Source organism: Artemia franciscana, chromosome 4, assembly GCF_032884065.1.
Source record: "Artemia franciscana chromosome 4, ASM3288406v1, whole genome shotgun sequence".
NCBI classification, from domain to species: Eukaryota; Metazoa; Arthropoda; class Branchiopoda; order Anostraca; family Artemiidae; genus Artemia; species Artemia franciscana.
In genome coordinates, this window is record NC_088866.1 from 28,407,512 (window position 1) to 28,435,013 (window position 27,502).

A 27,502-nucleotide genomic window follows, 5' to 3' on the forward strand; every position below is an offset into this window, starting at 1 on the left:
TACATCCAAATATATATTTAACAGAAGCAGAAGAGAACTAATAAAGCTTTAAATGGCCACATACAGCATCAATACTAGTAATAGAATTAGGTCCTATACCAAGGACAGTTATAGAACCAGGGGCGATTTGAGTCCTTCCAGCATCTTTAATTAAAGCAGTCACTAATCCAGCCCTCTTTGCTTTCTCATATAATGTAAGTAGCTCCCCTTCAGAATCAACTTTTAAAGTAATCTTTGGCATCCCATACAGCATCCATTCCACAATTGTATCAGGATTACTTTTCTCAGTATTCATATAACAGTTAACAGCTGCATGAGCGACTTGAGCTGCCACCTTCCCTTTGCCCATTCCTAAATCTGTTCTAACTAAGAATACCATCTTAGATTGCTGTTTCTTCACTTTAAGAGTCTGTTTACATAGCTTCACTACGAGGTGGCGATAAATGAAGAGATAAGCAGCAGTGAATCCAAGAATAAATCCAGTACCAAGAGTCATGAAGTTGGTATTGGAAGCCATTGTTAATTAACAATTCCTGGTTTCTTTTGGTGTTCTGCAATGCACTTCTTAAATTCTTGCACTTGATCTTGACACTTCCTCCAATCCTTATGCTCAAACATGCATTCCTGCAATAGGAAATATTTATCAATGTTTTATACACAAACATTGTGGAAAAGAGAAAGCACAAACATTCTAAAAGCATAAAACAAAAGCAAAAATGTTTTAGCAGCAGAAAAATCAAGAAAATGAGAAATTGATTCCCTTATTAACTATTACAAAACTATGCTTGAAAGAGAGCATAGGTCTCCTTTTCATATTTTTTAGGAACAAAGAAAAAGGCCAGAAAACCCACACATTGGTGGTGGGCGTTTGCCTAGCGAAGAAACCGGTTTGTTCTCGAGTTTTACGTAACTCAAGCGTAAACTTGAAGGGGGGGGGGGGTAAAGGCATAGAGCCCAACACATTATACACAGAACAGTAATGGACAGGCGAGTTTGTGGGATAAGTCAAAGGTATCAAACATTTTTTTTTCCCTGAATCTATATTGATTCTACTTTTTCTGGCCAACTTTTATTATTTTTCTAAAGATTTATACACTTTTGCAATGTATTTTTTTTTTATTGCTAATTTTTTCTTAGGTAATTTTGGTTGGTTTGTTTAGAATTTTCATTTAAAGAATAAAAAAAATCCCCCCTCCCTCTTCACTTTTATTTATTTGCAAAATGCTGATGGAGAGAGATGATTATGGTCATGCAACAAGATAACCAGAAGGGGCCTTCTTCCCAAGTAGCTATGGTGATATTGTGGTGTAGGTCAATAAGTGGGTCACTATTTACTTTCAGAATTATGATTGGTGTATTAATGTCTGATGTTTCTTTGTTTGCTTGCTTTAGTTTTGTTTTGCTTGTATGTTTTATTTATTGGTACCTGGGCTTTATAAAGAATAATCTAAAAATATTACATGGTGTCAGAAGCGGGATCACCAATCAGCCTCACGAATTTAATCAGCCAGTAAGCAGCAACAGACGAGAAGACAGCCTTCACCATGGAGTCTTCAACTGGAACGCCCTATGCCTGGCAGACGAATGGAAGAGATTTGAGAAAAACATCAATCCAATCTTGGTCTTTCACCAAGGTCTTTCAAACATCAATAATTTTGGTCTTTCTCAGGAAAGACCAAAAAAAAAAACAATGTGTGCACACCTCTTAATCCGGACAGGTGGCAAGGGACGTGAGATTTTTGAAACGTTTACATTCACAGATCAAGAAAAAAAAATAAACCATACCTTAACAAATTCAGAGAACCTGCTGCACAAAAGGTAAACAGCTTGTTTGCTTAATTGAATGTCTCATAGAAGAGAACAGTTAGGAAACGAGAGGGTTAAAATTTCATAACAAACCAGAAGAGACTAGTAAAACTATGGGCATATACTGACCCTGACGAAATGGAGAGATCGTATAGTGATTGAACAGATACCCGAATCAGAGAGCGTCTACTCGTGGAAGGAGACTCCCTTATTCTATAAATTACCGAGCAGAAGTGTCGTCATTTCTAAAAAATAACCCAGGCACAGTTGCGGACATTCAAATGAAAGGAATTGGTTGTGAACAAAGGGACTGATGCTATTCAGAAAAGCAAACACTACCAATCGCCTAAGCAGGATGACAGACACAAAACGGAAACAAAACCCAGGGGGTGTGTCTTCTGTATAGGAACCTACTTTCCTATCAAACCAACTGCCCAAAAACTAATAAGCTAATGTGGATTAAGAATATCAATCAGAGGAGCATGTCAGATCACAGTCAGCTACCAGTCCCAAGTAGCAAAGGAAAGACCAGCACCAAGTACAACTAAATCAACTACTTTGATCAAGAGTGCAAAAACGAGAGAAGCGTGAACATTCTGACAGATGCTAACAACAGCGGAGCTGATTCTGAATAGGAAGACGAAGTATTTTTATATATGATGGACCAGTCGAACAACAGAGACGAAGCATTCACCACACTGAGCCTAAATAAAGAAACTCCAGTTCGATTCAAACCAGACACTGGAGCTCAGCCAAATATACTTCCTACTAAGTACTTTGACACCTTAAAGCCATTAGCGGAAACCAAACCAACTGTTTAAAAACTAACAAGCTACTGTGGATCAAGAATCCCAGTCAGAGGACCATGTCAGATCATGGGCAGCTATCAATCCCAAGTGGCATCAAAGCTACAATTCTATGTAGTCCAAACAGGTTCTATTCCTATTCTAGGGTTCAGGTGAAGCATTGGTCTGAATCCAGTCACACTGGTCCTGAATGTAAACAAAACCAAAGAGACGAATACCAACAGTACCATTGAACAATTCAAAGATGTATTTGAAAGCTTCGGAAAAACTTGAGGGGGAATACCCATTCTACCTGAAAGAAGGCACCATCCCTAAAGTTCATCAAGCCTCCCTTAGAGATAAACTAAATCAAGAACTCGATCGAATAGAACAAGAAGACATCATTGAAAAGGTTGCTACACCCACAGAATGGGTAAATTCAATGATAGCAGTTGAAATGATGGATGGTAGTATGAGAATCCGCATTGACCCCATTGAACTGAACAAGACAATCATGCACCCATTCTACCCCATACCTATTCTGGAAGATACAACTACAAAACTACAAGGAGCCGAGTACTTTAGTAAGATAAACGCCAGATTGGGCTACTGATCACTCATTCTAGGCACACAAGCTTCCCTTATAACAACCTTCAACACTATCTGTGGCACTTATCACTCCAAAACAATGCCATTTGGTGTAATATCAGCTGAAGATGAATTGCAAAGGAAAATTGGATAAGCATTGGAGGGCCTTGAAGGTTTTGTCGTGATTGTCAAGGACCCTTAATCTATGGAGCAACAATTGAAGAGCACGGCAAGCACCTCCTAGCTATCCTAGAAAGAGCAAGACTGGTCTGTGTCATGTTTAACAAGGAAAAATGTAAATTCCGAGTCTCAAGCGTACAATACTTCAGACATGTCGTCAGTGTTAGTGAATTACAACCTGACCCCAAAAAGCTGAGATCCATCAACAAAATGCCCAGCCTGACCAACAATAAGGAGCTAGCTACTCCGTTTAGCATGCTAAAATTTTTAGCAAAGTACATACCAAACCTCTCCTAAAAGAAAAAGGAGCTTCGTGTCCTGCAAAAACAGAGGGGGCTCTTCTGGGGGGAAAACATGATGAAGTCCTGAAGGAAATAAAAAAATCAACAGGGTCGGACCTATATTTCATTGACTCATCATGTAGCTCCATTGATCTCACAATTATGCCACATCCCGTGGACTTAGAGCATATCTTTAATCCAATAGCAATGTCATTGCTTACGCCTCTAAATCCCTGAAAAAGACTAAGCAGAAGTGCTTTTAACTATTACATGGTGGACAGACAGATTAATGCTGCAACTAACAACAAGCCCCTAGAAAACATATTCTCCAAGCCCCTACCGAAAGTGTTGGCAAGAATTCGATGGATGTTGCTAGAGATCCAACCTTAAGACCTGATGCTCACCTACCGACCTGGCAATGACATTCTAGTCACCGAAGTTGGATACCATTAGTATGAGTACTTTTGTTTGTTTCCACATCCCTGATCGCTGCTTTGATTTGTTAGCAAAGAGAGGGATAGCTGGGGCTGTAACGTTTATGGAGGATCTGGCAAGTACTGGACAGTCAATGAGAATGACTGAATTCAACTTAATTTCAAAGCGTTCTTTTTATCTGAAGCAGATTCTACTCAGTTGTCATGTTTGTCAATGGGGGAGAATGCCTTGTTTTCAGCCAATTCCTGCGCTCTTCTCCATACAAAGTGTGAGTCACCTTTCTTGAAGACTATTTCGTACTACTTACAATTATGAATACTGTGGACTATTGTGGACTATTTCCAATCTTCAGACCAAAGGATACAAGGAGTCTAAAGGTTAGACTCCTTAAATACGCATAATTTAATTTTTTGCATACTACTCTAAAGAATTGTAATTCTCATTAGCCTGAACTCAAGCTCAATATGTTAAACTTGGCACTTAACTATCTAGCAAGTGTTGATAAATTAAACGTTGGTTTAACTTGTTAAAAGTCTTCTTTTACTATCACAATTATGGTTGGATACCATCAGCATCAGCAGTTTTGTTTAGACCCAAGGACACAGTCGATCAAAACAAGGATGTAGTCTAAAGGCACACACTCAAAATCACCTATTGCATAAGCCATCTAAAGAGTTCTAATTTTCATTAGCCTGAACCCAGACTTGGAATCTTGAGATGGGCACTAAATTATTTTCCAAGTGTTGATAAGTTAAACATTTTCTTAACTTTTAAAAAGAGAAAATTGAGTCATTTATGTGGGCAGGGAAAATCTCCTGGTTGGGGAAGATGATAGGCTTTTTGCTACTTTGGACTATAAATTCAGCAAGAGCTGGGCAGTATGAGCCAATTCAGAGCTTGAATTAGCTCATAGAAGGTATTTTTATGCTCCTTTCTCCACTAATCCACGCTTCTAAGCCTTAGAGCATTGCTAAGAAAATAATTTCCCTATATATTAGTCTTAAAAGACTACAAAGACTGAACAAGAGCTAAGAACTCATATGGCACTTGTGACGAGGCGAAAAGAGCTAAGAGCCAAGAGATCATATGGTATGAGCTCTAACAAAATTCTATGAATCAATAGATTGATTCAAAAAGGAAAATAAGAGGCTTAATGCCGTTCAAGATTTAAAATAAGAGCTCTGAGTCACAAAGTCCTTCTAAATATCAAAATTCATTAAGATCGGATCACCCACTCGTAAGTTATAAATACCTAATTTTTTCTAATTTTTCCTCTCCCTTTTGCCCCCCAGATGGTCGAATCTGGGAAAACAACTTTATCAAGTCAAATTGTGCAGCTCCCTGACACGCCTACCAATTTTCATCGCCCTAGCACGTCCAGAAGCACCGAAATCGCCAAATCACTGAACCTCTCCCCCCAACTCCCCCAAAGAGAGCGAATCCAGTACGATTCTGTCAATCACGTATTAAGGACATTTGTTTATTCTATCCACCAAGCTTCATCCCGATTCCTCCACTCCAAGTGTTTTCCAAGATTTCCCCCCTCCAACTCCACCCAATGTCAAAAGATCTGGTCGGGATTTGAAATAAGAGCTCTGAGACATGAATTCCTTCTAAAGATCAAATTTCATTACGTTCCGATCATCTATTCGTAAGATATAAATACCCCAATTTTCATGTTTTCCAAGAATTCCGGTTTCCCCCTCCAACTCCCCCGAATCCACCCCCCCCCCCGCAATTGAGCGGATCCGTTCCAATTATGTAAATCACGTATGCAAGACTTCTGCTTATTTTTCCAACCAAGTTTCATCCCAATCCCTCCAATCTAAGGGTTTTCCATCATTTTAGGTTTCCCCACCCCAAACTTCCCCCAATGTCACCAGATCCGGTCAGGATTCAAAATAAGAGCTTTGAGGCACGATATACTTCTAAATATCAAATTTCATGGAGATCCAATCACCCGTTCGTAAGTTAAAAATACCTCATTTTTTCTAATTTTTCAGAATTAACCCCCCCCCCCCCAACTACCCCAAAGAGAGCGGATCCGTTCTGGTTATGTCAATCAAGTATCTAGGACTCCAGTTATGTCAGTCACATATCTTAGACAGGTTTCTATTCTTCCCATCCAGTTTCATCGTGACCTTACCGCTTTAAGTATTTTATAAGATTTCCGGTCCTCCAACTACCCCCCCCAATTACGCTTGATCCGGTTGAGATTTAAAATAAGATATTGGAGTTACGACGTCCTTCTAAATATGAAGTTTCATGAAGATCCGATCACTCCTTCGTAAGTTGAAAATGCGTCATTTTTGCTTATTTTTCAGAATTACCCACCCCCCCCCCCGCAATCGAGCGGATCCGTTCCAATTATGTAAATCACGTATGCGAGACTCTGCTTATTTTTCCAACCAAGTTTCATCCCAATCCCTCCAATCTAAGGGTTTTCCATCATTTTAGGTTTCCCCACCCCAAACTTCCCCCAATGTCACCAGATCCGGTCAGGATTTAAAATAAAGCTTTGAGACACGATATCCTTCTAAATATCAAATTTCATGGAGATCCAATCACCCGTTCGTAAGTTAAAATACCTCATTTTTTCTAATTTTTCAGAATTAACCCCCCCCCAACTACCCCAAAGAGAGCGGATCCGTTCTGGTTATGTCAATCAAGTATCTAGGACTCCCACCAAGTTTCATCCCATCCCTCCACTCTAAGTGTTTTCCAAGTTTTAGATCTCCCCCTCCCAACTCCCCCCCCCCCAATGTCACGAGATCCGGTCGGGTTTAAAATAAGAGCTCTGAGTCACGATATCCTTCTAAATATCAAATTTCATTGAGATCCGATCACCCGTTCGTAAGTTAAAAATACCTCTTTTTTTTATTTTTCAGAAATACCCCCCCCCCCCAACTACCCCAAAGAGAGCGGATCCGTTCCGTTTATGTCAATCATCTATCTAGGACTTGTGTTTATTTTTCCCACCATGTTTCATCCCGATCCTCCACTCTAATTGTTTTCCAAGTTTTAGGTTTCCCCCTCCCAACTCCCCGCCCCCATCACCAGATCCGGTCAGGATTTAAAATAAGAGCTCTAAGACACGATATCCTTCTAAACATCAAATTTCATTGAGATCCGATCACCCGTTCGTAAGTTGAAAATACCTCATTTTTTCTAATTTTTAAGAATTACTCCCCCCCCCCCAACTACCCCAAAGAGAGCGAATCAGTTCCGATTATGTCAATCATGTATCTGGGACTTGCGCTTATTTTTCCCATCAAGTTTCATCCCAATCCCTCCACTCTAAGTGTTTTCCAAGATTTTAGGTTCCCCCTCCTCCAACTCCCCTCAATTTCATCAGACCCGGTCGGGATTTAAAATAAGAGCTCTGAGACAATATCATTCCAAACATCAAATTTCATTAAGATCCAATCACCCGCTCATAAGTTAAAAATACTTCATTTTTTCTATTTTTTTCCGAATTAACCGGCCCCCCACTCCCCCCCCCAGATGATCAAATCGGGAAAACGACTATTTCTAATTTAATCTGGTCCGGTCTCTGATACGCTTGCCAAATTTCATCGTCCTAGCTTACCTGGAAGTGCCTAAAGTAGCAAAACTGGGACTTTAGGTTTTTCACCTCCAACTCCCCCCAATGTCATCAGATCCGGTCGGGATTTAAAATAGTAGCTCTGAGACACAATATCATTCCAAACATCAAATTTCATTAAGATCCCATCACCTGCTCATAAGTTAAAAATGCTTAATTTTTTCTATTTTTTGCGAATTAACCGGGCCCCCACTCCCCCCCCCCCCAGATGGTCAAATCGGGAAAACGACTATTTCTAATTTAATCTGGTCCAGTCCGTGATACGCTTGCCAAATTTCATCGTCCTAGCTTACCTGGAAGTGCCTAAAGTAGCAAAACCGGGACCGACAGACAGACCGACAGACCGACAGAATTGGCGATTGCTATATGTCACTTGGTTAATACCAAGTGCCATAAAAACCTATCCCTACTTTGGCAGAAACATTTTTCTGTAAGTTTAGTTCAAGTTGCCATTTCTTTCACTGTCATTTGCGAAAATAGATTCGAGTGACTTGAATAAGATTTTAATCGATACTAGGATTTTCTTTCCAACTGAAGATGTTTTTAAACTTCATACTTTATAACCTTTGTTTAAAATCTTGTTTAATCTTTAAACTTTATACACAATGATTTAGTGAAGGTATGAGGCTCAAAACACTTTGCTTGGGCCTTTTTTGGTTCAAACTGTATATGATGGGGATGGGCTTTTTGCTATGACAAACTTTTGGAAATGAATCCAGAGCCTTAGAAAACTGTTTTCAAGCTCTTATCTCCCCCACTTCCCTGCTTCTTAAGCTTAGAAGATTACATCAAGGACAAAACTTTAGAACATGCCTCAACTTTAGCAAGACAAAATGCAATATTTAGCAATGGCAAGATTATACTTCTGTTCAATTCAAGATTTCAAAAACACAAAACTAATGATTTAAGAAGGATTTTATTTTTATTTTAGAAACTTCATCAAATAAATTAATAATCCTATTAAATCAGGATTTAGTGTCGATATGAAGCTCAAAATCTTCCTTGGGCCTCACTTGTGCTGTTCATTTATTTCTGAAAACTTTAATCTTATAGCAAAACTTAGCTCATCCATTATCATCAAAAATCATTTGGAGACCTTCAGAGAAAGAAGGTAGATATTTCCAGAGTCTCCCAGGGAATAATTAAGGGAAGCAAAAAGCCCATCTTTTATTTTTGCTCTTATTTGTAGTGTAGCGAATTCATCTTTTATTATCGGATTTCCTTTTTTTATTGGTGTCCAACCTACTGGAAAACTAAGCACCTTTTTGTTTAGCTATTTTTTATTAATTTTTTATTGAAGTTTTCTTTAGTTTCAACACTTAAACAGTGGCTTCTTGGTAGAGACGGGTAACATCTTTCAATGGCATGTGTCATACGAAAAGATTGTTTAAATTCAGTGATAGAATTTGTGATAGTTTTTAGCAGGTTTTTGTTAGTTTTCTGCTGTTTGGTATATTGATCACCCTATCTGTGGACAATTAATAATTACACGGCAACATTTTTTTTTACACAGTGTTGAAATTTTTTACTTCCTATTCCATGCACTCTGGAATATTGCTAGTGCATGCACTTTGGAATTGGTCTAGTTTCCTTAAATTTTAGTATTAACAGTCCTTACTTAAAATCAAAACCAAGAGTTTATTTGCATATATCTGATGTATTACCATTCATCTGTTTCTGAGAATCTTCAATACAAGTTTGTCCAAGGTCATCAAAGGTCAGTACTCTATAGAGGGGAAGAAGTTAAAGGCATATACTTGAAAACTTAGCTAAGAGATAACCTTGGTTCTAGATCTAAAGTCAAACTAACCAAATCAACTGTTTTCCAAGATAGCGAAAAGACAATCATTTAGAGTTTTGTTATGGGTAAGATGCTGGGTGAAGGGCTGTATACTCTCTTTAAAAATAGGAAAGGAGCAGAGATGAGAGCCTGAAAGCACTTTCCCAGGGCGTAACAATTCTGTTCAGCTTCTTTGACACAACTTGACTAATCTTAAAGGTAAGCTACTGAAAAGCCAATGATCTAGAATTTTACTGTACAAATAATTATTAAAGAAAATATTGACCAAAAAGGTGATTTCCTGAAGCATCCGTAATGAAATGAGACATCTTGAGCAATCAGACTTTACTCGCCACATATCTATGGATGACTTTTAAACACTTCTATTAAGTTGGTCTATGTAGATAGAAGGTGAAGAGGTCAAATCTTGGTTAAATTTGTCAAATGCTGGATTAAAGTCAATAGATTCATAAATTGGCCCTTCACCCCTGAACACCTAATAGGTCTAAAAGAAAAACGTTCGGGTATACAGGTAAGCCTAAAAAGTGTTGAGACAATTTTGCCAAATCTTGAGTCCTTTGCTAATGAGCTAACTTCCTTTACTATTTTTGGTAATGATCAACAATCTTACAAATGAATCAGCTGATCAAAGGAAGTTTATGGATGACATGTCATTGCTCAAAAAGTGTAAAAGAAATATTAAGAGCAGAGCAATGGAAATTCTCAAAGACGTTGCAAGTGAAGCAGCCCAGTCAAAAATGAAACTGACATCCCATAAATCTCATGTTATGACCTTTAGTTTTCTTAAATCAAAGCCATCATTTATAACCCCAATACCTAATTGAGTATGCTTGTCCAGTGTGGCATTTTGGCCTTACTGGATCAGTCCAATAGGCTAGAAATTATCCAGAAGAGAGCCCTTAGGATCATTTATGGTCAGGACAGTGCCTTACATTCTCCTCCTCAAGGAATTCCACCTCTCTAACTTGGCAGCCCAACGTGTAACTTTTTGTACCAATTTCGGAAATAATCTGCATTGTAATTTTTCATATTTTCAATGCTTACCCCCAGCCCCTTATTTGCCCTCCAAAGCCCCAATTACCCTGATCAAAGTCACAAAAGATTCCAGTTTTAAATCCTATTAATGCAAGAACTGAGAGTGACAGGAAGAGCTTTGTGCTAGCGTTAGTTGAAATCATAAATGAATGAAATTTGTAATGCATCACATTAATGTGTCATTTGTATTGTTAATGTGTTAAGTTTTTTTTTTTTTTTTTTTCATTTTCATTTGACAGGCCAGTGGAATTTATCACTGTATGTTTTTTATAATGTACTTATGTTTTTACTTATGACCTCATTTTTTTTCATTTTACTTATATTACTTTCTTTTACTTATTTTACTCACATTTTATTTATGTACTTATGTTTGTGTACTTAAGTACTCATTTTATTTGACAGGCCAGTTTGGTTCATCACTGTAGGCAATGTTTTAATATTTCACTTATGTGCTTATTTTTTTTTGTATAAAATGTAAGCTAGCTGACTGAAGACAACAAGTTTGGCAGTTGTTTATGTTGTGAGAGTGCTTGATAATAAAGTACTATTCATTCACTCACACTTCATCAGTAGCACTAACCCCAGAATCTATTATGAACACAAAAATTCTGTGTAACAGCATATTGCTGCCAAACCAGCATGGCTTCACTCTGAGAGTCAATACCAGGGTAATAGAGTAAATGGGAACACAATAGACATGCTGAAGGTGTCCCTATAAGCCTACATATCTGTGTAGACTCCTCTCCCATTGGTTATCTGTGAATAACAGCATACTAAAGCAGAAGTATACTAGTCAAACTTTTCAAGAAGGGCAGTGCACTAATCTGTGACACCTGGAGGAACATAACTTAACATCTATGCAAAGTAAAATACAGTACTTGCCACACCTATACAACAACACCAAAGAGCAGCCCTAGGCTCACAAATCAGGGAAGAGCAACATATGTTTCAAACTGTTAGATCTTGCTCTGATCTTATTTTCATTATTAGACAGATTGTGGAAGAATCCAGAGACTAGAACAAAAAACTATACCTGCTCTTGAATGATCTTGACAAGACTTTTGGTTCTGTTGACTGAGACACTTTTTGGAAGATTCTGAATTATCACCACCATAGACAAAAAGGCCAAGAATGTAGAACTTATCAGGATGACAAAGGTTATGACTGCATCTGAATACCCACTGATACTAAAATACAAAGATACAACAATTTAGCATGTCAAGCACTTCAAAATTTTGTGAGAATTGTGTTGAATATGATGGTGAAACAGCTGAAAAAATCAAGAGGAGAATTGGACAAGTACATCAGCTTTTAACAAGTTGAAACCAGTTTGGTGCAGCAGAAAATACTCAACATACATGAAGTGTTTAGAAGAATCTTGAACATATTGTGGCAGGAAAAGGTGATCAACACAGGATGACCTGAACCCAAGAGGTGCGGAGTTGTCTCTTTAATTATAATAAGACATCATGGCTGCAGATCAGCTCTGAGATGTCAGTCAAGGTTTTGTAGATATCCTATGCAGCATCCCTGACTCCAGGGGACCAATACCTACAAGAATAAACATTGGCTTAGCAACAACCCTGGAATCTATCACAAACCTCAAAATTATGTTGCATCTTTTGTCTAACAGTGTATTGTTGTCAAACTAGCATGGTTTCACTCTGAAAGCCAGTGAAGACAAACCATCTAAAAACTTAAAATTTCATCACTAGCCTTCTTGGCACCAAAGCATCTGTCAACATGATTTTACTTGATCTTTCCCAAAGCATTCAACAGGGTTTCTTAAGATCAAACTATCAAAATATGACATCCTTACTGATGTAGTAGACTGTGTGATTTGCTTCCTAACAGGTCCAATTCCTCATTAATAATTGTAATGAAGTTTCACTAAACCATGGGATGCTGTTAGCAGAGTACCTCAGTATATGGCCCTGGGTCCAAGACAAATCAGTAATCAAACCTCCAGAAAATCCAGAAGTAAGCAAATGAATGTCAATATCAATAAATTGAATTTGTCATCTTTTTATCAGTCAGTAAAGTAGCAGTGCTTCCAGCCATTATTTTACCAACTACCTGAAGACATGGACAGGGCTTATTCCCTACCCCCATTCGTGATACCTCTGCCCTCACCACCAAATTGCCACTTGTCACTGGTACTTGCAGGCTAGTTTTTTACTTTAAACCAGCTGTAAAAAAGAGGTTTCAAAGGTCTTATCAAAGAGCATCTAAAGTTCCTTAGGTCGTGGCAATGATTGATGTCAAAAGGTAACTGAACTCTCAGCCAATTACAAAATACAAACACTAGTAGCTCCCATAGAATCTTTCAAAGACTTTGCAAGGGTGTGCTGCCAAGTGTATTACAGGTTTTCAAAGCATGAATTATGATGAGAGAATTGAGCAACTAAGATTTCCAAAGCCTATTTATATTGCCAAGGCAGTATGAAGCTGACATCTATATATATAAATACAAATATAACAGCAAACAAACCAACAATCATTTCATCTGCAATGTATGTCATTACCCTGCTAGAGGACTCTTATTTACTAGCATTAGCTAGTAAATAATGAAGAATAGAATATGCCATAATTTTCTCACCAAGCACATTGTTAATAAATAAAACTGCCAGTAAGATAAAACAGTGACTGTCCTCATTACTGCATCTTTGAAGTCAAGACCTGACAATGACTAAATCAATAGGTCTAAGAAGTATAAAGGGGACACTATATAACTCCCAACTTCTGACTAATACCAAATCTCTACAACAGCATCTTGCTTTCAGGCTAATGATCCTCTTCAAACCCAATCATCTTGCATGCCCTATGCAAAATTTATATTGTCTTGGCTTTAAACCACATGATAACAGTTTCTCAGGGCCATACCTACCTTGTTGCCCCTGGTACCAAAAGGGCTTGGATAGAATTTCTCATCCTCCTATGACATATCACTGGACCAGCAACACACTGACACTTGGAAAATTATCATCACTGACATAGTAGTCAAAAAATCCTATCTAGAACGGATCCCAGGCTATCAAGAACTATGAATAAGGTATGTATATTGTTTTTTTCAAAACCTAGAGCTGAAAAAAAGTGGCTTAAACTTTAAAGCATTTTTGGGTACAATTCTAGATGAGGGGTTTTTGCCTGTCTGGGAAAGTAGTTGACGATAGTGAATGAAACTCTCAAAAATGAACCCAGAGATTTTAATAATGCCTTGGGATGATATTCTGAAATACCTGCCTCCATCCCTTCCCTCTCCAAAGGATATTGACCTCTGATGACATTTAGCAATCTTTATGTTGTAAAAGCTAAACCTAGAGAAACAGATGTACTGCTAGAGGCATGTAGAAAGTGTTTTGAGCCTTATTTGTTTACTCAATCTTGACTTATGAGGTTTTAAGGATTTGTACAAAACTTGTCCTTATATTTAGAAAAAAGAAGCCTAGATATGGCCTCAAATTCTACTGAAATAAAAGGAATTGTATTTTTGAAAACTAGAGTAAACAAAAATTTACCAAAAACCCAGAAGTAAGGTAAAAACGTTTTTGTCAAAATTTTAGATGGGTGTAGACCTGTCATCTATGCAATCTTCTAATCCTAGAAATAAGGAATGTGTAGAGATAGTAGCTTGATAACATCCTAATGTGGTATAGGCTGTTCTAGGCCCTGGATTCACTACTTTACTGGAATTTTTATCTACCTAACTCAGCTACTTTCCAGGATAGCAAATGGGTAACTAGAGCTTTGCTCATTTTTTCAAACTTTTGATAAATATTAAATTTATCTTTTAGATGATTTCCTAAGCCTTGAAAAGACAAAAGGAGCAGATATAAAAGCTTGGAAGTAGCTTCCCAAGGCAAGATTTACCTGAAAGTTTTGCACAGAAAGTTACATCTACCTAACTCAGCTACTTTCCAGGAGAGCAAGAAGCCTTTTAACTAGAGCTTTGCCCTTTTTTCAAACTTTTGATAAATATTAAACCTATATTTTTAATTTTTTCATAAGTCTTGAAAAGAAAAAAAGGAGCAGATATAAGAGCTTGAAAGTACCTTCCCATGCATGATTTAGGCTTTCAATTAAAAACTCAAACTTTCAATACTATCAACTGAACTACTTTCCAAGGAATCAGAAATACTTACTTACTTAAGTCCCGTCCATCCTCGCGGGACGTTTTGGGCCACTTCTTTTGACAGGGCATGAACTAGGGCTCGGTACATTGATCTATCGTGTGCAGTTCGAGTCAACTCAACGATGCGCTTTCGGTCAAAGTTTTCAATCCACCTCTTGCGAGGTCTTCCTCGTGGTTGAGATCCATCTATGGTTCCTTCGAGGGAGATTTTTGGTAGACGGTCGTGGTCCATTCTCTTGACATGCCCAAGCCATCGCAGTTGTTGTCGTTTGATTTTATTTAGGATTGTGTTGGGGGACTTCAGCCGTCTTCGCACCTCCTCATTCACATGTTCAGTGTAGGTGATTCTTGCGATGCGATGGAGACATCTCATCTCAAATGCAAGTAGGTTGCGCTCATTTTCGATCTTCAGGGTCCAGGTCTCACACCCATATATAGCAATTGGCACAATCAGGCTGTTGAAAAGTTGAGCTTTCAGCTGGTTCGACAGGTTTCGGCATTTCCAGATATTTGTGAGCCTTTTAAAACTGGAGCTAGCACGAGCTAGGCGGCGTTTGATGTCGGAGGTATGACAATTGTCCTCTGTGAGGAGACTGCCCAGGTAGAAGAATTGGTCGACTGTTTCAACTGGCTGGCCGTCAATCATTATGGAAGGAGTAGCTGCTTGTTTTTGGCTCGACGTGACCATAACTTTCGTTTTTTTGGCGTTAATTTGCATGCCAAAAGGTTTTGTGGCTTCGTTGAGACAGTCTGCTTGTCTTTGGAGATCAACGGCCGCTGTAGAGAGCTGGTCGATGTCATCAGCATAGGCGAGCTTGTTTACTAGGACTCCACCTATTTTGGCTCCATGTTCGTCTGGTATCAGTGACAGTATGGCGTGAAGAAACAGGTTGAACAGGTGGGGCGATAGAATACATCCTTGTAAAACTTTCGAGGATGTTGAGAATACATCAGAGAGTCCATCAGTGGTGAGTATCTGGCTTCTGGATTGGCTGAATATATTCTCAATAATCGTGACGATTTGGTCAGGGATACTGTAATGTCTTAGGATGTGCCACAGACCTTTCCTCCAGATTAAATCGAAGGCTTGCCGAAAGTCAATAAAGAGATGATATAGGTCTCTGTTGAACTCGACAAAGTGTCCCATGAGCTGACGAACGGTGAAAATTTGGTCAATGGTCAATCGTCCAGGTCGGAAGCCAGCTTGGTATTCACCCAGAACGGAGGCTGTAATTGCTTGGATTCTACGTAGGAGAATTTTGGTCAGTATTCTAGTTTGATGACTGGTCAAGCTGATCAGGCGGTAGTTCTCACACTCTCTTCTTGGGCCTTTTTTGTGGATTGGTACCACTGCTGCCTTACACCATAGCTGTGGGACGTGGTCCGTTGACCTTGCGGCTGACACAACTTTGTGGTACAATTCGACAATGTTCTCTGAGTCAATGTTAATTAGTTCAGCAGTGATACTGTCCGGTCCTGGGGCCTTCCCTTGTTTCAGGGATCTTATCGCTGCCTCAGTTTCTGATTTTAAGAGTGGTGGTGGAGGTTCTCGATCATTAATGGGGAAGGAGTTTAGGATGCTGGGATCAGCAATGATCTATGGATTCAATTTATCTTCAAAATATTCCTTCCATCGTTCAAGTTTCATTTTTGCGTCGTTGATGGGATTGTTTTGTTTGTCTAGGATTGCTGTGGAGATGGGGTCTTTCCTGCTAGACAGTTCACGAACTGTTTTGAAGAGTTTTTGACTGTTTCCGTTCCTAAACTGGGTTTCGCATTCCTTGCATTTCTTGGTAACATGGTTAGGCAAGGCCTTTCGGAATTCCCGTTTGATTCTCCTTTTGAGATATTTATAGGTGTCTCGGCTGCATGGGTCAGCTGTGTTGTTCCAGAGACGCTTTGGTTACATAGTTGGATTATTTCTTCAGTAATCCATGGCTTTTCGTCTTTCGTTTTCCTCCTGAGGACATCATTTGCTGTCTCCAAAACTGCAGAAGTTGCATGCTCAGCCAGTTGATCAATCTCTTCGATGGTAGCGAGGGAAGCGAAGTTCTCTAGGATAGCTCGGAATTTTGACGATAGGCTGGTGGTATATGCGCCTTTTTTATGGGGTCGCGAAGCAGCTCTGTCTGGAATCTAGGGATTCTTGTCGTCTTAGGGAGTCGTTTCAGTCTTAGCTTGAGTTTGGACATCAGGAGTGAGTGATCCGAATCAAAGTCTGCACCAGGAAGGGATACAGTATCCATTATTGAGGACTTCCAGCGTTTAGATATCAGTACATAGTCTATCATGTTTTCAGTTACTCCATCAGGGGATCTCCAGGTGACCTTACGGTGGTGTCTGTGCTTAAAGGCGGTGTTAGTTACAGGTCGTTTTCTCTACAGAAACTAATTAGCCTTTCACCTCTTCTGTTCAGTCGGCCATGGCCATGCAGTCCCATTACATCTCTCCAATCAATCTGATCGTTGCCCATGATAGCATTGAAGTTGCCCATGACGATAAGCTGTGTTTGGTCGGTGACGCTTTGAGGTTGAAAGTAGAACTGTTCACATTCTTCATTACTTCGAGCAGAGTCAGGAGCATATACCTGGATGATGGTAAGGTTTCACATGGATCCCTTTAGTCTGACGGTTGCTATCCTTTCTGATATGGGAGTGAAGGAGATCAGCGCCTTTTTTGTAATTGGTGAGAGGATGAATCCAACACCCTGTCTGTGAGTACCATCAGTATGTCCCAAGAGTAGGAGGGAGGTTCCAAAGATAGTTTCTTCACCAGTTTGGGGGAGGTGTGTCTCAGATAGCCCAACTAAGTCCCACTTGTATCGGTTTAGTTCTCTCAGTAGTAGATCCATTTTTCCTGGTTTGGCTAAAGTCCGGGTGTAGAGTGTTACTATTTTGAGTACAGTTTTAATGGAGATGAGTTGCAGGGTATCCTCATCCTGTCCAGGAGTCGTCATAGGCCTATTATGATCGTCGGCTTCCCTGTACGCGGTAGCATGTTTGTCGGTTTCCCCGTACGCGGTAGCATGTTCGTCGGCTTCCCCGTACGCTGTAGTATGTTCAATATTACTTCCATTCGCCATTATCATCATCATCATCAAATCACTAGGTTCGTTGGTTTCCCCGGACGCGGTAGTAATTTTGCTTTGATTCATAGAGCCCATAATTCATTGGTTAAAAGGAAAGGTTTCAAGGCTGGTTAGGAGTCAGCGGTAAGCCACTCTTCTCCGTCAGCTTGCAGAGGCTGTTGTTCGTCACTGAATCATCTGCCCTTTCGCAGTTGTCCTCCTGAAGAGGATCCTCCCACGATGATAATTTGCCATACCATACGATTTTACCCATTGTTGAGACAAGGTTTGAAGCTGACAGGACATATCCACACGCTGGTGGGCCCAGCTCAGTCTACATCAGAGGGGCCTTCTTCCTCCTCTGCCTGAATTTATGTCCCCCAGGCAAGGATATCCCAGTTATATTTTAGGACCCCCAGGGGCTGGGTCCCCCCTTGGTCCGCGCCTCCATCACCACCGGAGGTACCCTGCATATCTGCAAGGCTTTACCCTATCCGCCACCTTGGGATGCGCTGAGTGGCCTGGGGTGGGCCCCTACTGAGAAGGTGACTCAGTAGGTACTTTCAATACTATCAACTGAACTACTTTCCAAGGAATCAGAAATCTTATGATCTAAAATGTAGCCCAAACTCAAATAATGCAGCTTAGGCTGGTAAATATATAGTGGTTGGTCACTTCAGAAGGAAAAATATTAAACAATTAAAATTTATCCAATCTAACTTCTTATTTCTGTTCTTTCCAAATATAATGGTTGATTTTCTGACAATTCATTTATTAGTTTCATTTACTAATCTCAACTACCTTTCAAGGTAGCAAGAAGTGTCTAAACTTGAGCTTTTCTTTGTTAGCAATCCTTAAGTTTTGAGAAATGGCATATCTTTTTGGTGTTTTCACTGAAAATAGTAAAAAACTAAAATAAGAAATTTTGTGAAATAGCTTATCCTTTTGGAATTTTCATTAAAAATAATTAGAAAAACTAGGGTTTTTTTTTAAAATGCAGAAAATATATAAACTATACATTTGCATAATTTATTTAGGAAGAAAGTGGATACATCACTTGATGCTTTTTTATGCTCTTCCAAGCTCAATAATTTCTTCTGGGGCAAATTTTATGCTAAGCCCTTAATAGGGCTAAAAACAGCACATAGTAACCAAAAGTTTAAAATGTGTTTCTAAAAAAAAAAATTGTAAGAAAAAATGCCACTTGTAGCTGGTTCAGAAATAGTAACTATTTCCATAATCAGGGCCTAACTACAGCATTTTTATGGGGGGAGGGGGAGGAGGGGATGCTATTAAAGTAGGTGCTATTCAAGCCTTAGTGAATAAAGTAACTATTTAACAAAAATGCTACTTGGTGAATTTAAAAACATGACACAATAAACTGTAAACAATAAAAACAGATTAAACAATCATAAATATAAGTGGTGGTGCTTGGCTTTTACTAAAATTATCAGCAATGGACTACACCAGATGACAGTAGTTTAGTGTAAACAAGTTTTTGGGTGGGCAAAGATGAATGTCATATACACAACTTTTTCAGCAAGATTCACCACTAATGCTGCAGTACATATCCCCTCCACTTCCCTCAACCCTCACATCTGGCACAAGATGCTCAGTCTCATAAGTGAACCAAGCTCTATTCTAACAACTATTCACTTGCTCATAATTTTGAATGGATAAAGACTCTGTAAGATTTCATTTGTTGTACTAAACTTTTTATATACATGATTTATTTAAACATTATTTTTTTTTATTACATGATTTGCTTTATTATGATTTGCTTGTCAGTTTGCCAATTTGTGGGTTTGCAGCATTGACATCAGCAATTCAAATAAAGCTGAAACAAATCATAGGCAGTAGAATAGCACTGTCCAAGTAAAGATGTAGGATAATTCAAATTATTACCACAGATTCTGGAACAATATATTATGAAATATTCTGCACATTTAAATAGTGACCATGTTTCAAATCTGAAAGTACTCAAAAAAATAAAGTTAGAGTTATTGACTCATCTGTTGGGCATTGTTTGACTGAGAATATCCAGAAAATCTGAACAATTCTTGGCATTATTCCAGCAGAAACCTTGCATGAATTAGAAGTTGACAGTGATGTGAATTAGAAGGGAAAATTGACTCCTAGAGATTGAAAATTATCTTTCCCTTTGTATCTTTGCTTTAAAAAAAATGTATTCTATAAAAACTACACAAAATGTTTTCCTTGAGTAAATCAGGGTATGGGGGGGGGTATACATTTCCAGAGGGGTATTGCATTGAATATCATTTTTATGCCCCCCCCTCAATAATACCATTGTCTATTATAGTGATATTAATAGTAAAATGTTACTTTGTAAACAAAATTTCAGAAATATTTAAGTACAGCCTGAAACCCTCCAAAAAAGGCATCATGGCAACACTAAAAGCACACCATTGCAATCACGCTTGGAATTAAAGCTCTTGTGCCCATAGGCCTAATACATTTTTTTTTTTTTTTAGAGACACAGAGCTTTACAGGGAAATCCCCAGATATTGGGGGAGAAGTGATACTGAGCTCTCAGTTATCACTCTTGGGAGACAACTGACATTTTATAACTGACTACAGAATTCCCATGTTGTTTTAAAATAACTTTCCTGTGAATAGGCAGCACAGAAGCAAAATGCACCTGGCCCTTTGATGATAAATCAAATCAGTCTATTTTTTGTCAAGAAAAAAAATCTTCAGTGTTTTTTTTGTGCCCCAAGGCATGCGCTTATGCATAGATCCTGGCCTGGTTGGAATCTTTATTGTTAAAAGCCTTGAACAGGAAACTTACAGCCCCCACATTGAACAAGGAAAAATCAGATTTTTGCATGGGGAGCACTGATGTTGTATAGATTGTTCCTTTCTTTTTTTGTTCTCTTATTTTTCTTTTTTAGGGCATTGAAACATCACAGAGAGTTCTTTAAGGGATCATTTAAAAGTTAGTTCTTATAAATGGTAAAATTCTAGTTAATTGACTTCTTGCTATCTCAGAAAGGGTTTAGGTTAGGAAAAATGAAACTTTCAGGGATGGGTCTACAGGCTAAAGTATGTCCCAGGAAGATATTTTAAAGTACCCACCTCTACTCTTTCTCCCTCTAGAGGGCCATGATATTTGCCTACATGACTGGTTTATACCTATTGAAATTTTGAAAAAACAACATTTTACCTTAATTTTCAGTTACTAGTTGCTTTTTCTCCACCTTAAGTTCAGAAAATGCAATTCCTGTTATTTTAGTAGAATTTTGAGCCATATCAATGTTTTTTTCAAAATTTAGAAAATGTATTCGCATATCTTTAAAACCTTATAAAATGGAATTGAGCAAAGTTATCAAGCTGAAAACAATTTTGTTGTACTTCAATTAAGCAGAAGATCTATTTTGCAAGGTTTTACTTTTATAACACACATATTTTTAAAAGTCATCAAAGGTCAGGGCCCTCTAGATGGAGGAGTGGAGGTAGTTGCTTCAAAATACCTTCATGGGATATACTTTAATCTGTAGATTCATCCCTGAAAGGGTAAAATTCTAGTTAATTGACTTCTTGCTATTTCAGAAAGGGTTTAGGTTAGGAAAATGAAACTTTCAGGGATGAATCTAGAGACTAAAGTGTGTCCCGGGAAACTACCTCCACTCCTTCTCCCTCTAGAGGGTCCTGACCTTTGATAACCTTTAAAAATTTGTGTGTTATAAAAGTGAAACCTTGCAAAATAGATCTTCTGCTTAATTGGAGTACAACAAAATTGTTTTCAGCTTCATAACTTTGCTCAATTCCATTTTATAAGGTTTTAAAGATATCCAGTTCCAGTTCCAAAAATTGTAGGGAGGTATATGGACTAACAACAAGTCCTTTCACCTCTTTGACATCTTCTCTAGAAAAACTAGCTATTGGAAGCGCTATTCTCCTCCAATCTGCAAACAATGGATATATACGATTATGAACAATAATACACTGTTATTGATTGTGGGAAGTACAAGTACCTGAGCTACCTGTCCCCAGCAGTTTAAGGCACTAGGCCGGCCAGTACCAATACGGCTCTTCCTACTCATTCCCGCTCTCTTCTGCACAATCAAAAACTATGGATAAATCACGTCCCTTTAAAAATTGACTTCTTCAAGCTTTAATCTTTATTAAACAATATTTCTCTTCTTTAAGGTATCAATTGCTGTCTTAAATATCTTATGATCAATTTCCCATGGCAGGTTAGAATCCAGGATAGCTGTATAAGTATTTGGAATCTTAGCCAAGGAGCAGAAACGCTTAAGAGCAACAGTCTCCTCACTCTGAGCCTGACAATCAAATAAAATATGCTGGATTGTTTCCTCTGCTGAAAAGCAGATTCAGCATAAAGGGGAATGATGTAGCTTCCAATTAAATAACAAGCTATTTAGAAGTAGGGCACCTGATTTCAGCTGGTAATATAGCACTGTATTTAATCTTGTATGAAATGGAGATAACATTAATTTACTGTGATTAACTTTGGATCTTTGCCTGATAATATCTCGTGAATTGAGGTCAGAGGAAGGACTAGGAGATAACATGGAAGCCTTTGCTGCTAGAGAATCAGCCATGTCATTATATTTTATACCTTTATGACTAGGAACATGTTGAAAATAAACTTCATTTTCCTTGATCTTAAGATTAAGAAGCTGTCTTCTAATATTATATAAATCTTTGTCATTAGCAATTCTATTAATATTTTGGATCAGTAGTAATGCTGATTTAGAGTTGGAGAGACAGAGTATATTTTCAGATTCCATGTTATAATTTATAAGTGCATCCAAGGCCAGGCGGATGGCACATAATTCAGCAGACAAGATAGAAGATCCCAATGGGAGAGGAGAATAAATATTCAAATTCAGGGATGGGATACATGCTCCTGCTCCAGCTCTTTCCCTCTGGACAGATCCATCTGTATATATTTTCCTATAGTTGGGGTAAGCCCTTGAGATGTGTTCAGCCAAAATAGTCTGGATCTTGTAATTAGGAATCAAATCTTTACTAATAGAGATAAGTTCTACTTGACAGCTTGGAGGAAACATTTCCCATGGGGGGGGACTCGGTAAAGGGATATGCATAAAGCGAATGTTGATTCCAATTTGGGACCTCCAGTTGAAACTGATTCCATGATGAATGGGCATTGGGACAGGCTGACTTCTCAGCAAAGGTGTGTGCATATACAGCATGCTTGGCTCCATAAGCCTGGATTTGCAAGAAATACTTTATCCTTAGACTAGATGCTCTTTCACTTAGGGACACCAATCCTGACAGTGTTCTTAACTTTGACAGAGGAGTATGCTTATGCACACCCAAAGCTATTCGAATAGCAGAATTTTGTAAAGATTCAAGGATTTTGAACGAGGATGGGGGACAAGCTGAAAAAATTTGAATCCCATATTCTATATTGGAACGAATATATAATTTGTAAAATCCAAAATAATTTTTGGGTGACATCCCCACTTACTTCCAGCAAGTCTTTTTAGAATACAAAGTCTCTGAATAATCAGAGATTTCAAAGAATTCATATGTTCATGCCACTGCATTTTAGAATCCATTAATAAACCAAGTAACTTCACCGAATTGCAATATGGGATCTCCCTTGAGAAAATTGTCAGTGGATTAGGAGGATCTAGAGTACCATTAGTAAATATAATGGCCTTAGTTTTACTGATTGAGATTGGGAAGCCAAATGTTAAAGAGAATCTCTGGACTAAACTTATATCCTGTTGAATAAGGCTTTGAAGAAGGCTAATATCCCTTCCTGACTTCCAAATGATCAAATCATCTGCATAAAGGCCAAATGATGCATGAGATACTTGAAATTCAGAAACATACAAGTTGAATAGAAGAGGACTCAATATTGCACCTTGAGGAAGTCCTCTCGTAATGGGGCATTGCTCACTTCTAGACTGATTTACTTGAACGTAAAAATATCTATCAGTTAGAAAAGACTTTATAAAACTTATAAAAGGATACGGGAAGTCAAGATTTATTAGGATTTCCAATAATTTATTGTGGACTACATTTCCATAGGCATTCGACCAGTCAAACAGAACAGCCATTGTGACATGTCTTATTTTGAGAGAGTTACAAACATCAATTTCTAGCCGGGTAATGTTGTCTAAAGAGCTATGTCCTTTTCTGACACCTGTTTGTTCACTAGGAAAGAGATTGTTGACTTCAGCAAACCACTCAATTCTTGATAAGACAAGCCTTTCAGAACTTTACTAAAGGAAGGTAATACCAATATAGGACGGTAAGACTTGAGATCATTAGATGAATAAGAAGGTTTTAAAGCTGGGAATACCTGAGCAATCTTCCAGGCATCTGGGATCTTTTGACTTGACGAAATAAGATTATAAAACTTAAGAGGGCTGTATGAACCACCTTTGGGAACTCAAGAATCCACTTCATATAAATACCATCATAACCTGGGGAAGACTTGATGTTAAGAGAATTAAGTGCTACGCAAAATTCATCTTGGGAAAAAGGTTTCATCAGAGTACCCTTATAAGAACAGGTAAGAGGGAGATTACAAAAAGGAGGTCGACTGGGATGAAAATCTGAGCAATCATTTTTAAAAACATCAGTAAACAGATCTGCCTTCTTTTTATCTGAGACAATTGGATATCCATCCTGAATGATATCATATCTACGGTCATCATTAGGCTGCTTTCCACTATTTAGTTGGCTAATGAAATTATGGACCTTTGAAATTGGGGTTCTAAAACTGATACTTGAGCTGAAATTCAGCCAAGTACTCTGTTTAGCTCTCCTACAAATTAGTTTCACCTTAGCACATGACTGCTTATAAGAGATTGCTGTTGACTGAGATGGGTGCTTTTGAAACATTTTACAAGCCTTTCTTTTTGCAAGAACTGCAACTGTACACTCATCATTCCACCAATTCTTGGGTCTTTTGGAGCCATTGTAAAAATGTACCCTAGTCATTGGAATTGCCAATTTAGCTGACTCCAGCAGGATTGATCTCAGATTAGACTCGATGGCATTAATATCAGAATTAGGAGAAACAAAGGAAAAATCCACTTCATTTAATATCTCACAAAAAAGGGACCAATTACCTTTGGAGTTGATAAATGTAGGGACATAGGGTTTGGGAGTGTAGCATAAATCTTGAAATGATGTAAGAATTGCACAATGATCAGATTGAAGAGACAACACCTTTACCATCTGAACTAAATCATAATATGAAGAAGGACCTAGAAGCAAATCTATAGTTGAGAAAGAGTTTGAAGAAATATTATACCTGGTCTGAAAGTCAAATGGAGTGAAAATCAAGGTGTCAGGAAAATATAACATATTTAATTAAATTAGTAATATGAGGTCCAACTCTATCTTGCATAGTGATGGCTTGAGTAGAAATATCAGGAAAAGCTGCCACTCTTTCAGACCAAGATTTAGGATTGTTGAGGGATGGACAAGCTTCAGCCACCTTGGGATGCTCCTTAGCCAACAGAGGGTAAGAAGTCTTAGTAGGAGGTATGAGTGCCTGATTTGGGTTGTTCTTGTGGACCTGTAGCCAGGGTTTTTGAGGAAGGGCTAAATTCCCTTCCTTGGCCTCATTAACTCTTGGACCTGATGGTACTTTGGACAGCTTGGCCAGCTCCATTGCAGCTATCAGGAAAGGGACATTTTCTTGAAGAGCAATCTTTAAAAGTTTAGCTCATTAAACATACTTAGGACATGAATTTTGATCTGTTGATTGATGTCTACCATCACAGTTTGTACATTTAGGCACTTCAGTACATCTACCTTCTGTAGACAAGGAGTGATTACCAAGGCAATTAGGGCACCCTGGTTCAGAAGAAGAACAATACTTGATGAGTGACCAAGCTTAAAACATTTTGAGCATTGAAGAGGTTTTTCTTGGTATATTTTATGAGCTTTTTGCTGACCAAAAAGGAATACCGAGTCAAATTGGGAACTAGCAGGTAAGATAAAGAGGACACTCTTACTACTTCTTGTTCCCTTAGAATCTAGCTTGCCCATACGATGAACATCCAGAATTTCCCCCTTATTGTTCATAAGACCATCTTTCAAGTCATCATTTGACAGTTCCAATGGTATGTTGTACAGTACTATTTTCTGAGAATTTTTCAGGGTTGGTTTCCACCATTCAGGTGTAACAGGGATATTGCCAATTTTATGTAGGCTAAGTGCTTTGCAGGCTTCATTTCTGTCTAGAAACATAACTATTAGTGAACCATCTCTGTTCACATTCACAGTGAAGCTGCATCTAAAAGTTTTGAAAAGATTCATTCTAATATTAGTAATATTTTGATAGAGAAAGATTGATCTTTTACTGTTCGAGTAAAAAGGATAATGGGTTTGTCCTTTATCTCCACAGCTGGAACTGAGTTTGAGAGTCCCATTATTTCAGGAGGACTCATAGAAGGCTTTTTTTGTTTCTGTTTTCTGCCCACTGTCTGAAAATCCTCATTTAGCAGGTTGTCAGTTTCAGAGATTGGTGACTCAGAGACAGTAATCATGGTTTCATTCAGGCTATCATCATTGGATATTGGAGATACAACAATAGGAATATCCGCTTCTGATAACCAATTAGATGCTTGGCCCCCTTCCCTGAGGGGGCTAGAAGAGTTAGGAAACATTGAGTTCAGGAGAGGGAAATTCCAGAAATTCTAACCACGCAATAAACTTATATGACAAAGCAAAAGAATACTTCTCAAACAAAAGGAGTAGCAAGAGCTTTATTTCCTTTCAATCAGAAAATTAATAAAATCAATCATGTAAGTTTTTCATCAATTGATTTCTTCTTTTCTTCAGGCAGATATGCAAATACAGTTCCTAAATTTTGAAAAAAAACATTGATTTGGCTCAAAATTCTACTCAAATAACGGGAATTGTGTTTTCAGAACTAAAGGCAGAGAAAAAGCAACTAGTAACTGAAAATTAAGGTAAAATGTTTTGTCAAAATTTCAATAGGTATAGACCTGTCATGTAGGCCAATTTTAGGGCCCTCTAGAAGGAGAAGGAGTGGAGATGGGTACTTTATAATACCTTCCCAGGACATACTTTAGCCTATAGACCCATCTCTGAAAGTTTCATTTTCCTAACCTAAACCCTTTCTGAGATAGGAAGAAGCCAATTAACTAGAATTTTACCCCTGAAAGTTTTGTTTTTCCTAACCTAAACCCTTTCTGAAATAGCAAAAAGTCAATTAACTAGAATTTTACCCCTATAAATAATTAGTTTTTAATCAATTTCAAGCTTTACTAGATAGTTTATAACTCTAGAAAAAACAATAGGTTACCATTTGGGACCCCATTTAGGGTCAAAATTGAATTTACCCCAGAACCAATTAGCCTACCAAATTTCACAAGAGCACAAAAAAGGCATCAAGTTATGCATTCACTTTCTTCCTAGATAATGTTTGTGAATATGAACATATTTATCCAAAAAATTTTACACTTCCCTTTAAAATCCCCCACACACATTTGGAGACTTTACATCATGCTTGTCTACACAAAGCTTATATAACTAGTTTAATTTGTCTTAAAGATTACTTGAACTTTGTAATGTTGTTCAAGGCAACCTGACTTCTTTAATGCTTCCTCGACTTTGTCAACCTCGTCGTTTCCCATCAACCTTTTGATAAACTGCAAAAACAGACTCCTTTTTTCTCTTATTCTTAAAAAACAGATTCCTTTTTCTGTTCCTGTTTCTGGATAGAAAAATGCATTTTATTTTATTTTTTAATTTCTAGGTAAACACAGCTTAAATATCAATGAGAT

At 38.1% G+C, this 27,502-nt stretch overlaps 1 protein-coding gene across 4 annotated transcripts; it reads right to left on the reverse strand.

The window, feature by feature from the left end:
* Positions 1-27,502, reverse strand: LOC136026251 (peptidyl-tRNA hydrolase 2, mitochondrial-like). Of its 4 annotated transcripts, XM_065702626.1 has the most exons (3): positions 27,309-27,477; positions 11,549-11,702; positions 277-624 (listed from the first exon to the last, which is right to left on the reverse strand). In XM_065702626.1, the coding sequence occupies exons 1-3, from the start codon at positions 27,350-27,352 to the stop codon at positions 520-522; spliced, it is 303 nt and encodes a 100-aa protein (XP_065558698.1). In that variant the 5' UTR covers positions 27,353-27,477; the 3' UTR covers positions 277-519. The 4 variants fall into 4 exon arrangements, with proteins under 4 accessions (XP_065558695.1, XP_065558696.1, XP_065558697.1 ...); XM_065702623.1 differs by lacking the exon at positions 11,549-11,702 and having other exon boundaries at positions 1-624; positions 27,275-27,502; XM_065702624.1 differs by lacking the exon at positions 11,549-11,702 and having other exon boundaries at positions 1-624; positions 27,309-27,449.

Excerpts from the sequence above, each read along its gene's own strand:
- LOC136026251 (XM_065702623.1), bottom strand. The coding sequence starts at position 517 with ATGGCTTCCAATACCAACTTCATGACTCTTGGTACTGGATTTATTCTT.